The sequence below is a fragment of the Mytilus trossulus genome, chromosome 2 (genome assembly GCF_036588685.1).
Source record: "Mytilus trossulus isolate FHL-02 chromosome 2, PNRI_Mtr1.1.1.hap1, whole genome shotgun sequence".
Taxonomy (NCBI): domain Eukaryota; kingdom Metazoa; phylum Mollusca; class Bivalvia; order Mytilida; family Mytilidae; genus Mytilus; species Mytilus trossulus.
In genome coordinates, this window is record NC_086374.1 from 55,540,200 (window position 1) to 55,554,020 (window position 13,821).

At 30.5% G+C, this 13,821-nt stretch overlaps 1 protein-coding gene across 1 annotated transcript; it reads left to right on the forward strand.

Moving 5' to 3' along the window:
* The first annotated feature begins 333 nt into the window (after window positions 1–333).
* LOC134707614 (WD repeat-containing protein 31-like) lies at window positions 334–12,533 on the forward strand. Its single transcript, XM_063567556.1, has 10 exons — window positions 334–446; window positions 1,819–1,999; window positions 3,017–3,091; window positions 4,120–4,261; window positions 5,289–5,389; window positions 6,088–6,155; window positions 6,894–7,035; window positions 7,955–8,108; window positions 8,847–8,916; window positions 9,371–12,533. The coding sequence occupies exons 1-10, from the start codon at window positions 406–408 to the stop codon at window positions 9,456–9,458; spliced, it is 1,062 nt and encodes a 353-aa protein (XP_063423626.1). The 5' UTR covers window positions 334–405; the 3' UTR covers window positions 9,459–12,533.
* The last annotated feature ends 1,288 nt before the right edge of the window (window positions 12,534–13,821 follow it).

The window sequence follows — 13,821 nt, forward strand, 5'->3', positions numbered from 1 at the left end:
TATCCACTGTATATTAAAAAAGTTATTGAAGTTAGAATTATTCCGACCATAGATTTTCAGGTCCCTTCAGGTCTTTTCATTTCTCCCTTCAGGTCCAACTTTTGGCATCAAAATTTTGTTTTTAATTTAAAAAAATTAAATTTTAATGAAATATGGCTATTAACAATTGATAAAATTCCAACTTGAAGAAATTCCATCCAATAATAAAAAAGTTGTTGCAATTTGAATAATTTTAGTCGTATACTTTCAGGTCTTTTCAGGTCTTTTCAGGTCCACTTTCAGGTCTTTAGTGTAACCCACATTTCTGGTGTTATCCATCTCATTCGACATAATAAATATTGCCGGGAACTTGTCCAAACTTGGGTCTAAGCTTAAAACTCATATAAATCACTAACCTTTCAATCAATGGGGAATTTATGCCGCAAACCAAAAGACAATAGACAAAGGTATCAATAGCAAATCCTTAGAATCGTAGTATGGATACTCACACTTTTTTTTATTTATTTTTAATTCGCACTGACACTTGTTTTATAGGTTTACATGATAGAATAGAAAAAAATAGAAAACTATATTTTGATTCAACAATTACATAGCATAAATACACATACCCTTATTTGATCAAGGGGGAGAGTTTGGTGTGTTGGAACCCCCCCCCCCCCCCCCCCCCCCCCCCCATTTTTTGGACGATCAATGGATTTGGAGTTCTGAGCCAACTTTTCAAAATTTCATGAAGCAAATTGTGTGAGATTTGGACAAAATTGAGAAGTTCAAAGAGAAAAAACAATAGATGAAAAGAAAATGTCGCCAAAAAAGCATGGATATGCGTGAGACTTGCCCGCCCTGGATTTGAATGGGGACATATAGTATGGACCCCCATTTAAATATGGCTGGATCTGCCCCTGCGCACAAATAAGCTCTGGTAAAATTTTATATCTAATATCAAAGCATTTTCAAAACACATTACAAAGCATCATGCACATGTGAAATAAATAATGAACAGACTCTTTGCTTCAGGCTATATATACATTTAGATTATCGATAATACAGTATCAACCTTTCTTTTTGTCAGATCCAAAAATAGAGGTCTTGTTTCCTATGTCAGTTCTCCCCATATATTACATGTCTGCAATGGGTTTGGTTGGCCTGGGTATTTTTCCCATTGATTTTTTTTCCCTGGGTTTATTCTACCTATTTAAAAAACAAGATAATAATATTGATATATCATGTAATCAGTTTTCAAATACCACTACAGATATTTGTTTTGGTTAATATAAAAGAAATTTCATATCAAAATTAATGAAAAAATATGTCAGAACCCTAATTTTTATTAATTGTTCATTTTCTAGGACTGGATCTCCTGCTCTTCTATGTTTTCAAACTAAACTCCATAAAAGATCCTGTTAAAAAGTTAAATATGATTCAAACAAAGGATTAGCCAAGAAAGGCTTTTAAATGAATGATTTAAACTTTCTTAGGACAAATGAAAAAAAGAATACATTGAAAATTATTTGAAAAAAATAATAAAATTTCAACATGATGTTGGATCAAAACTGTTTTACAGTCTGGCGTATTAAATTATAATCCTGGTACTTTTGATAACTATTTACTGACCAGGTTTCATTTTCCTGTAAACATGGTAAAGGGGTATTACAATTGTACAGTTTCCCTAATTATCTGTGTTGCATCCCAAATACACTTGAAAATATTTGTAAGAGGCATAGATATATTGTTCATTTCGAATTGATTTAATAGTACTGGTCATTTATAGGATTATTTATTTGATCTGAATTTCATTTCCATTTATTTTCTTTCTCACAGTATTGGATTTGACAACCTGGAAAACCATACAGGTAACACAGGTGATCATTGGAGTAGTCAGATGGATAAATATGCTGGTAGACATACAGTAGAAACATCTCACCCAGCCATCCATAGTGAAGCAGTCAATTGTCTGGCTAGAATTCAACCTGGCTTTTGTTTGTCTGGCAGTAAAGATCAGGTACATTCTTAGTACTGTTACACAGCTGTTTATCTGGCAGTAAAAACTAATGAAAGATATTAGGCATACAATTTGATACCCCATACACACCTTTCCTCTAAATATTATTCATCAGTGACACTACGTGTAATTATCAAAACGGTTAGAACGCAAAATCAAATACAAATATGAAGTTATTAGCATTAAAAATAGAAAAATCCAAAAAGTTGTGCCAAATAAAGATTAGGTAATCATGCTCTAGAGTTATATTGTACAACATATTCATCTGGGAGGAAAAATTAAGTGCATATGAGAAACTGTAATTTACCACTTGATCCAATTAGAAATGATATTTTGCCACTCTCCATAGATATATTGTTTGGTCACTCTGACATAGACATGATATATAAATCTACATCTACCTTCAATATGTTGTAGATTACAAGAAGGCACATGTCATACACATGATATTTGTTCACTCTCTACAGGCAGGATTGACATATTTGACCTCTCTCCATATACATGATAGACCATTGTTAATTAAAAATAAAAAGATGAAGTCAGCTTCAAAATATATATTTTGAAATTAAACCATGTAAACTATGAATTCATTTATGTTTTTTGGTACCAATTTTAGTTGTTTGGTGAAAACTCACATAACGTTGCTTTTTTGATTTTGTGGTTTTGCCAAATTTTGCATACTTTCCTAAGCCTTTTATTAAATTTGAACATTTATATTTGTGGTTGCCCTGTACACACAAAATTCAAGAAAATAGAAATCAAACAAGTAATATTGGATCGATAAGTACATGTATCTCAGTTGGACATATCATACTTCAAATGGGATATTGTGGCTAGAATGGACATTTTTATTCTATCAAACATACATGTAGGTACATTTGTATATGCTAGTAAGTGTTATTCTGTGTTATCTTACTGTAAATATGACCTATACATGTCAGTGTTGTTAAAGGCATGGAATTAGAATTGGTAAATATACATAGTAAATAAATTGGCTGTACTTGCTCTGTTTTTCAGACCTTGTGTTTATATAACTATTGTACCAACAAACTAGAAGATAAATGGACTGGACATGAAAAAGAAGTCACAAAGGTAGGTGTTATATTTTTCCTATATAAAAAAAAGAAGATGTTGTGTGATTGCTTAAGAGACAGCTCTCTACCAGAGACCAAATGACATCTAGACAAATTGAATCTATAGGTCACTGTACAGTGGAAAGCCTTCACCATTAGACTTAAATCAATACTGTATCGGAAACTATAAATGGCCATGAAATGTCAAATTTAAAACAATTCAAACTCAAAAACTAAGGGCATGATTTATATAAAAAAAGCTCTAAACAGAAACAAATATGATAAACCTTTTCTGTGACATCATAATGCCAACCATTTATTTGCTGTACTTTGAAAGGAATTTTTTCTCTGAACATTGAGATTTAGTTTTGCCTTGAAATCTTTACTAATGTCGAGCATATACTGGTAAAACAAATCTTCTCTTTAGTGTGCTTTTCAGTCCAAAATTTCCAGAATTATCTAAAAGTATAAAATGATAAAATAAGTTACAATCTTATCTGGATGACAGTGATATATTTGTACTTATAAAAATAAAAAGATGTGCAATAATTGCCAATGAGACAAGGGTCTACCTGAGACCAAATGACAAAAATGTTAACTAAAGCCATCAACTATTACCAAAACTTAAACCACATAGTCAACTATAAAAGGCTCCAAAATGAAAATGTAGAACAATTCAAATGAGAAAACTATCAGCCTGATTTATGACCAAAAAAATAATGGAAAACAAATTCAATATACATAGCAACAAACGACTTCCACTGAATTACTCAGATTTTCCAAGATTGTTTTCTTTAGGAGAGAATAAAATAAATTTTCAAAAACCGAACTAACTATTTCAAGACACATCTCAAACACTTGCATCATAAAGTGGATAAAAATGAATCATAATCGGTAAGTTTGACTCAAGAAATAAAAATTACAAATTTATACAATAAAACTTGCATAAATTCTAGAAAAAGACAGTGATCTTTGAGCTAAATATAATTAGTTTATAACTTTTTATAATGATCAACTGACATATTATATTGAATTCTTTTGTTTTAGATATGTTATGGAACATTTTGCCAAAGCATATTCAGTGCTTCAAGGGACAAGTCTATAAACATGTGGAAACGTAACACTCCAAATCCAGTTCAACAGTTCAAGGGTCATGACCTTGTTGTTACAGCATTAGATATTAATAAAGGTTAGTAATTTGTCATGACCTTTCAACCTTTGAAAACCTTGATTTTTTTTTCATATAAAATTGAGAATGAAAATGAATAATGTGTCAAAGAGACAACAACCTGACCATAGAGTAGACAACATCCGAAAGCCACCAATGGGTCTTCAATCAGCGAGATGTCTAGTTCTTTTGTTTATTAATTTATTAGATTATAACAGCTTTCGATTATATTACATTGAGGTACATGTATTTGAAATATAGGGCATACGTTTTCAGTATTGGCCCCAATAACATAGCCACAAAGCAGTGTTAGTATTATGTAAAGGTATTTGCTAGTTATTTTTGGGAATTTGATGATGACATGAATTTTGTTTGCTTTAGTTCTAAAAAAATCTAGTAATTATAAATACTAGATACCAGATATGATTTTAGAATGAAGGACAGAAAGACTAAGAAAAAAAATGCATGAACAAAATTGCCACCATTCAGTTTTGGTGTATTTTGTTCACATCTGTAAAAGTTCATTAAAAAAAAAATAATAAAACATTTCTGTATTTCTCTTGAACATTATATATAAATCAAGTTTGTTAATACAACAGATTTTCAAAAATGCTTTTTTTTCGAGAATACAAGCAGTTAAATGACTTTTTACACGCCTGGCTTGATGATACACATAAATAAATCTTCTGTATGATAAAAATTTGATAATTTATTAAATTTTTAGATTGAAAATTAGAAAAACAATCAGATTGATAATGAGAATAACAATCAGATTGATAATGAGAATAACAATCAGATTGAAAATGAGAATAACCATCAGAGTGAGAATGAGAATAACAATCAGATTGAAAATGACAATCAGATTGAAAATGACAATATGATTGAAAATGGCAATCAGATTGAAAATGACAATCAGAATAAGAATAACAATCAGATTAAGAAGGGAAATAACAATCAGATTGAGACAATCAGAAACTGCATAAGTATTGTAACAAAGAAACTGCCTGTTTAATGTGTTTATTTATTAAATGATTGAATTTACTTTCAGATAACACAATGTTATGTTCTGGATCCCGTGATAATACAGTTAAGTTATGGGATGTAGAATCAGGAACCAGTCTTACTGAAAATAACATTCATCGGAATCTGGTAATTAAAAACAGTTTTGAGGGGCCTTTATTTCATTCTTAGATAATTGAATAAACAAATATTTTGGGACTAACAGGCTGAATTTATAATGTTTAAAAGAAGAACAGGTTAATCTGAAGGCATGATATATAAGATAAAGAAATATCAAAAACAATATAAAAATAAAAGGAAATGCTATGATTTCCAATGAGACAACTCTACACCAAAGACAGAATGATGTAGAAGATAACAACTGTAGTTCACTGTATGTCTTTTAACAAGGAGCAAAACCCATACCGCATGGCAAGCTATACAAGAAAGACAAATGTAAAACTGTTCAAACAAGGAAAGTACCTGTCTGATTCATTTACAAAACAATTATATACATAAAAACATAAAAACATATATGATTTACATAAACCACTAAATAATATGCTCATGACTTTGGAGATGCACATACAGAATTGTGGGTTAAACATATTTTTTGGTACTCAACTTTCTACTACTACTCTTGAACAGTGATGCAACAGCACAACATGATAAAAACCCATAAAAATCAGTTGAAATGGGCTCAACTCATCAGATCAAGAACTTTTCTGATTTTCAGGGACAGACATTTAATAGGCGACGAGTACAGCTGTTTATTTTGCAATCTCTCTGTATAACAAATCATTGCAAAGCGTACAGCCTTAAACAAATGTTTGATTACTTGTTTGTAGGTAACAGATGTAAAGTTTGTTCCTGAATCTAACCTTATAGTTCAGACGGGAGAAGATAAAGAAGTTAGGTAAAGTAAAAGTATTAACAGTAAATTAATGGTTAACTTGTTATGGTGGGTTGCTGTCTAATTGGTGTTTGTTTCACAACTATTTGTTTTTCATATTGTATTTATGTATTTAAAGGATTGCTGCAATCAATGATTTATTAAACTGTTACAAAAAAAATATTTTCATAAAAAAAAAGTTCAATCAATTCAAATATATCATGTCTAAGTTCATATTTAGTGAGTATTGACTTGGATAACTTTCAAATATGGAATGTTTCATTAGAACATATATACAGACTTAAAATGCTACCCAGGAAGGCAATTGTATAATATCTTTTACACTATCAATGTACAAAAACACTGGATCATGGATCAGAATGGAAAGTTTGTTTTGTTTGAAAAAAGTAAAAACACAAAAATACTGAACTCGGAGGAAAATTCAAAAAGGAAAGTCCAAAATCAAAAGGCAAAATCAAAAGTCCAAACACATCAAATGAATGGATAACAACTGTCATATTTCTGACTTGGTACAGGCATTTTCTAATGTAGAAAAAGGTGGATTGAACCTGGTTTTATAGCTAGCTAAACTTCTCACTTGTATGACAGTCGCATCAAATTCCATTACATTGTCAATGATGCGTGAACAAAACAAACATACTCAGAGAGTAAAAATGTCAAAAATAGAATAGATCTTTAGCTGTTATGTACCTTTTTGAAGAGTAAAAAGTTGTCTTTTAATGCATTATGGTGCCTTTTTAGATTATTTGATACCAGATCATTGAATGTGGTTCATAGTTTCCAACGTAAACAGTACATACAGACATGTTGTGATGTTAGTCCTGATGGAGTATACTGTCTGACGTGTAGTAATGGTTTTGGTGGAAATGGTTGTGAAGCGACAGTACGTACAGACATATTTACTTTGTCTGCTCGGATAGATACTGGGGATTCATTATTATTCGTGGGATACCAACTATTGGGGATTTTGTGGGAACAGATAAATCACAAATTTAAATGTTCAATGAATTGGTTGTATGCAGACATTATCAAAACTATCTACAAATAGCATGTTTTTCTCAATCCAGGAAAATTGGTAACCATGAAAATAAATGAATCCACGTTCAATTTTAAAACCCTTAGATCAAAAAAACTTTAATCAATTGGCTATTATCAAAACATTCTTTGAAAGAAATTTCTGTTTTAATTTCGTTTCAAAAATTATAATTTTCATTTGTAAGTGTCTTTAATACAAGTTTTTCCTTGTTGGTAACAAAATGACTGACCAAGTTATTTTGTCTTTTCAAGCAGACTGCATATTACAAATTTTAATTACATGTTTTAACGTTGTTTTCTGTCAGTTTCATTAGAAAAGAGATAACAATATTGTATTTTAATCTCCTACTGCATCAATTAGGGATTTGATGGTTGCAAATACCTGTTTACTGTCTCTGCTAACACGTCACAAGTAGACTTAATTTGCGACCATCAAATCTCTAATTGATGCCATCAGAGCTTAAAAGACAATATCGTTATCTCCTAAATTTTTGGCAAAATATTCATCAGAAATTTAAAAAAAGTGTTGTCATATTTAAAATGTGGTTGTTTCTTGAAGTCAGGAGGGTATTAGTAGACAAATCTTAGGTCAATTTAAAACAAAATTTAGCTAAAAACCTCATATTAATATTACTTCCATTGCGGACATTTAATGCAGTAAAAATCATTTTGATAGTAAAACAAATCTTTTACTTGCTTTGACCTCAGACTTATGTCCTTTACTATCTTTAATTTGCATGTTGTACAGAGGTTATTTTATTTTGTAGTTATGGGATTTAAGAAGTAGAAGTATAGTTCATGAGTATAAAGATCACACAGAGGCCATAGATAGCTGTGTATTTTTACCTTACCATGGTACAAACTTAATAGCAACAGCATCAAGAGATTTCAGTGTCAAAATATGGGACAGAGATTCTAAAGGTATATTGTTAATTACAGTATATGTTTAAGTTAAAGTGAAATTTCTTGATTTAGTGTATTTAAAAAACTATTTTATATGTTAAAAGTATGTGTAAGTTGAAAACATAAATATGTTCTCATATGGAAATATAAAACAATTGGCAATAATGTTAAAAATGAAGATGTGGATTATTCATTGATGAAACAGCAACCCAACAATAAGAATTTCTTTAAAATTAACACCTAGGGGTTAGTCTTATATGATTGACAAGACTGGCATAGGCTTGATACATGTATCAAAAGGAAGGAAGGAATAAAACACAGTTGACTAAAGATCTGATGTAGACACCAATACATGGATATACCAAGACTATCTAGAGCAGGCAATGGTGAAAATGTTATAAATTGATTTAATGTCACTTCTGTTTTAACAAAATTTTGAATTTTAATCATGCATTCTGAATATTGATTTTTTTTTGTAAATGTCTTTTTATTTGTAGCTTTACTTTGCAAGATAGTGCATAACAAATTTCAGCAACTATTAAAAGAAAATAATAATTAACTATAATTGTTAATTTCTATATCAGAAGTAAAAATGAGATAGAATATTTGCCTGCCTACTTCTTTAAAAGAAAAACAAACATAGTTAAGATTAGATTGATAGAATAAAAATGTCTAAATTAAGGCTCTTAAAGCATCAAAATGTATGTAATGTCATTTTGGTAATTGTTTAAATTTGATATTCTCTTATATTTTCAGCATGTATATGTGAATGTGTGATAAGTGGTTCAGGACCTTTAACCTCAATTTTATGTTATGGTGAACCATGGTATGTATTTTATCAAGTCACCAAATGAAAACTGAAGACAAAGTTTTTTGAGTAATCCCTACATAATTACCTTTTAGATCATTATTAAAAAAAAATCTTAGATTATCTCCCCTTTTTAGGACCGCAAAACCTAATTTTTGTTTTTTTCTTTCATATTGCTGAAAGATTAAACACTTTTTTTTCAAAAAGATCACAAATAAAAATTTAACATTTAGAGAGAAGTAAGAATTCACTTAACATCATTGAACAAGAATCACAATCACAATATATAAAGAAAGCTCTTTTTCATTTCTATTTCTTCATCTTAAAAGGTCTCTAGAATCTACAACCTATATAATTCAATATCTGACTTTCAGATTGTTACAGTTTAAAAAAAAAAAGAATTGAAATTTTGCAAGTAAAAATATTTGTAGGTCAATGGTTTTATTTTAAAGAAAAAAATATTCTTTTTCAGTATAATTGTGTCCAGTTTTAACCTTGGTATTCAGCATTTAAGATTTTCATTACAAAACCAGACTTTGATAAAAGAAGGAAGTTTTTGATTGGAGCCAATGACAATGTGTAAGGAACAGTTTGTGTTCTATAAAGCATTTTAAATGAGCAGCATGTCAGTGATAGAAAGAAAACAAGATGATTGGTTCTATGCCTTTTTGTTTCAGAGTATGACCGTTTGTGTCATACTGTATAGGGGATTATTTCCGCTGGGTGTTTATTTTCAATTATTTTGGCAGGTAAGGGGAAATCATGAAAATAAATTCCGTGAAATTTTTATGCATACGTTCTGTACTTTATATAAACTAAAATATAGTTTCCCGCTCATCGGATCAATAATGGTTTATGTTAATTTAAACAAAATAGACGCAGAAGGCCATTGTTCCCTGGCTGTCAGGTGTTAGTTAAATAATTGGTTACACAATGAAATAATTATTGTTATAAGAGTTTAAGGAATGCTGTCTGGTATTTAATCCTTATTGGTTAGTGTCAAATTATATAAGTTGCAAGTCACTCATGATTATTTTATTATCTAATTATTATATCAAAGGTCTGGTTAATTTCATAACTAACGAACCATAACATTTACAAGAAGGTTGTACACATGTGACATATATCTAGAACTGGTATTCTGTTGATTAAATGTAAGATATAGTCAATAAGTAAGACTTCAAGCAGGTAAAACAACTCTTCAACTTCAACCATTTAAGAATCCACTTAAAAATTTAACTGGGATTAAAAAATCTGCTAAAATTAAAACCGCTAAAAAAAATTTATATACTTTGTTGTCCCTTGATTAGGAAATTTTACACCCACGAAAAATAACCCGCTATATGGTAGTATGATGTTTGTGTCATTGTACAACTGTTTGTGTCATAGTATGACTGTTTTTGTCTGATTTTGACTGTTTGTGTCATAGTATGACTGTTTGTGTCAGAGTAACATATATTCTATTAGATATCTCAATATCTTTGTTTTTTGAAGATGATGAATATTGAAGCAATGATCTATATGTTTAGAAAATTCAAAAGCTTGTGTCTGGTTGGTTTGAATGTCCAAGATGAGGCTTGCATCATTGATTTTGCTAGTGTATAATATGAAGTAATGTTCCCCGATCACCCCATCACTTCCATTAACTCTATAATAATTGGGGAAGTTTTTTTCTTAAAATTGACCTTCTTTATGTCTTGTTTTGGTGTACTAAATAACAATTGTGTAAACAATAATGTGCAATTATACTGTGGATTCATTATTATTCATGGGATACCAATTTTCAGGGATTTCAAATTTTCTAAACGATAGTCATGCATGCAGGCTTTTGTAAAAAATGAGGTGAAAATACAATTTTTCATTTATCAAGGGAAATTTGTACCCATGAAAATAATTGAATCCACAGTAGCTAATAAAGTGGTTGTAAAGGGCTGTTTTTGTCCCATTTGTTTTGTCTGATTTTATTTCCAAGTGTTTTTGTTTTGATGCTAAATGACTTTTATTTGTTATAGGTTGCATGGTTCTACCAAAATATTCAAGAGATATATATGTCTTTTATCTTTCATTAACTTTTGCCAACTCTCCCTTAATCAACTTCACAGTCTCTATAAACATTTTTTTTTTTATAAAAAACAGATAAAATGTATAGCATAGCATAGTCATAACTTTATGATGACATCGTCGTGTGATTTAGATGAAGAGCTTTATTTTCAATTTCTGTGTATTAATTTATTTTCATGGGTACCAATTTGTCCTTGATTTGAGGAAAACTTGAATTTTATATTGTTCTTTGACTATAAGATTTTTCAAAGAATGCAAACATTCCTTTATGAAATTTGTAATTCGTTGAATATTTACATAAGCAGTTCTCCTGTAACCACAAAAACGGGTATCAAAACAAACAAAAAAAATCGGCACAGCGCGTTTGCGCTTTTTATGCCCCACCTACGATAGTAGAGGGGCATTATGTTTTCTGGTCTGTGCGTCTGTGCGTCCGTTCGTTAGTCCGTATGTCCGTCCGTCCCACCGTCTGTTCGTTCGTCTGTCTGTTACACTTCAGGTTAAAGTTTTTGGTCAAGGTAGTTTTTGATGAAGTTGAAGTTCAATCAACTTGAAACTTAGTACATGTTTACATGTTCCCTTTGATAAGATCATTCTAATTTTAATGCCGAATTAGAGAATTTATTCCAATTTGACGGTTCAGTAAACATAGAAAATGATAGTGCGAGTGGGGCATCCGTGTACTGTGGACACATTCTTGTTTACCTGTAAAATGATAGGACATTTGCGCTTCAAATACTATGGACATTTGCGCTTTAAATGTTGATTCACCTGAATTAAATTGACCAGACATTTGTACTTTTTATTGATAGTCCTCCACCTGTAGAAGATGGTGCAGAATCCTTCCATACCCACTTTAAAGAACAGTTCTACGCACTCATTTTGATATTTCTTTTTCTTTTTGAAGAGTACCGGTATCATTTAACAACAGTCGGTGAATAACATTAAGATTGTTATATTGATGAACAGGCACCCTAGAATTGAGAAAAAGGATTATTTATTTGAAATATCGGCGAAATATCAGTCAGAACAGTCCTTGGGCTTCAGATATTTAATGAAAACTTACCTGCAATGACTGTACGTTTTTTGTGTCTTTAGATTTTTACTTTCACTAGTTTTAGCTGTATATAAACTTTGATCAATGTTCTATGAAATGTTCCATGCAATGATTTTTAAACTTTTAACTCTGCCAGGTCAAACCTGCCGGTCCCAAGCCCGGTTAAAGTAGATAGTCATTAAAAACTAAATACTGTGGATTCATTAATATTCCTTGGATACCAATTTTCGCGGATTGCTGGGGGACAGGGGAACCACATATTTAAATTTTCAACGAATTACAAATTTCCTAAAGAGATGTATGCAGACTTTGCCAAAACCACGAAATTAAATATCCACGAATATGCAAGTTTTCTTCAAACCACGAAAATGAATGAATCCACAGTATTGCAAAAGCGCAAATGTCCTTTTTTAAAAAGCGCAAATGTCCTACACAGCTACTTTTACATAGGTACTATTTACGTACCACAAATCTGTAGAACTGGAAATCTACTTTTAATATTCTGTACTATTGTGTTACTTACGAATTATTGTAATATTTAAGTACCTGTATTTTGCAGTACTTGATTTGTACTTGAAATTTAAGTACTACAGATTTTGAGTTGGACGGTTACATTTTCATCATTTTAAATGTTTGTCTTTTTAAAATCTCATTAAGTTATGATGTTCAAACATGGAATACTATGTTCATTGTTGGTATCATTTTTGTGCCAATATTTTGAGTACAAATCAAGTATTGGAAAATACAAGTACCTAAATATAACAATAATTTTAAAGTAAAGAAATAGTACTAAATATTACATGTAAGTTAATTTTTCTGAATTAATCATGCCCATGTCAACCAATTTATTAATAATATATTCTTCTCAAATTCAAGTTACCAGATAATGTACATGGTTATAACATCTCATGTTGAGAAAATATTATATTAAAAAGAACTTTAGTTGCAGAAAGTAGATCTATTTGTTCTACCTAAAATAATAGACAAAGGAAGATAACTCAATTCAAAATATTGCCTCTACAATGTTATGTAAATTGCAAAATGAAAGCAATTATTACCCCCTCAGTGCTCACAAGCTGTTATGATACATGATGACCATGGAGACCTTAAAAAATAGTGGCATTCAGTTCATTATAAAGGTTGTGCATTTATTAGTTTGTTACTTTTTAAGATCTTTTAATTCATTTTTGAATTGTGTGTGTATCATGTGTATGGCAGTTTGAATGTGTGCAATTTAAAAATTCAAGAAAATAATGATAGCATTTATATGAGTGTATAATTCCCTTTCTTCTTATATTCATGCCTTGGGACCAATTATTCATTTAAAGTCCCCTCCCCAAACTATCACATCATTCATAAGTATGGTATTCAGTTTGCAAGGGACAAATGGGCTATAATTGGTGTCCCTGTGCATGACCAGATACTGATTGACATCATCGATTTAAATGTGCCTTTGCAGTTTTGAGAGACTGAGCATGTGACAAAATGTAAAACAGCATCCAACCAAAGAAGTAAATCTGACTTACCCTAATGTCACATTGCTGAGGTTAAGTGACTAAAATTTAATATTTTATTTGGGAATTTAGTTTCAAAGTAATATATAGACACATGACTTAGGGCTGGGATGGATCTTTAGCAACACATTTTCACCCCAATGTGAAGGATATAACCCTGACATGTATTTCTTGCTTTACTGATGCCTGCCAACTTTTTAAAAACTCCAAGGAGGATTTGTTGCACAAGAGGATCTAAGGTTACTGACTTATACATACAGTAATTTTAATCTTGTAAACATTGTGTGTACT

What these genes read in the sequence shown, in the direction of transcription:
- LOC134707614 (XM_063567556.1), top strand. Translation starts at nt 406, where the DNA reads ATGGGGAATTTATGCCGCAAACCAAAAGACAATAGACAAAG. An exon ending in GAAATGGTTGTGAAGCGACA is followed by an intron (nt 7,036 to 7,954) that starts GTACGTACAGAC and finishes TTTATTTTGTAG; the next exon opens with TTATGGGATTTAAGAAGTAG. An exon ending in ATGGGACAGAGATTCTAAAG is followed by an intron (nt 8,109 to 8,846) that starts GTATATTGTTAA and finishes TTATATTTTCAG; the next exon opens with CATGTATATGTGAATGTGTG.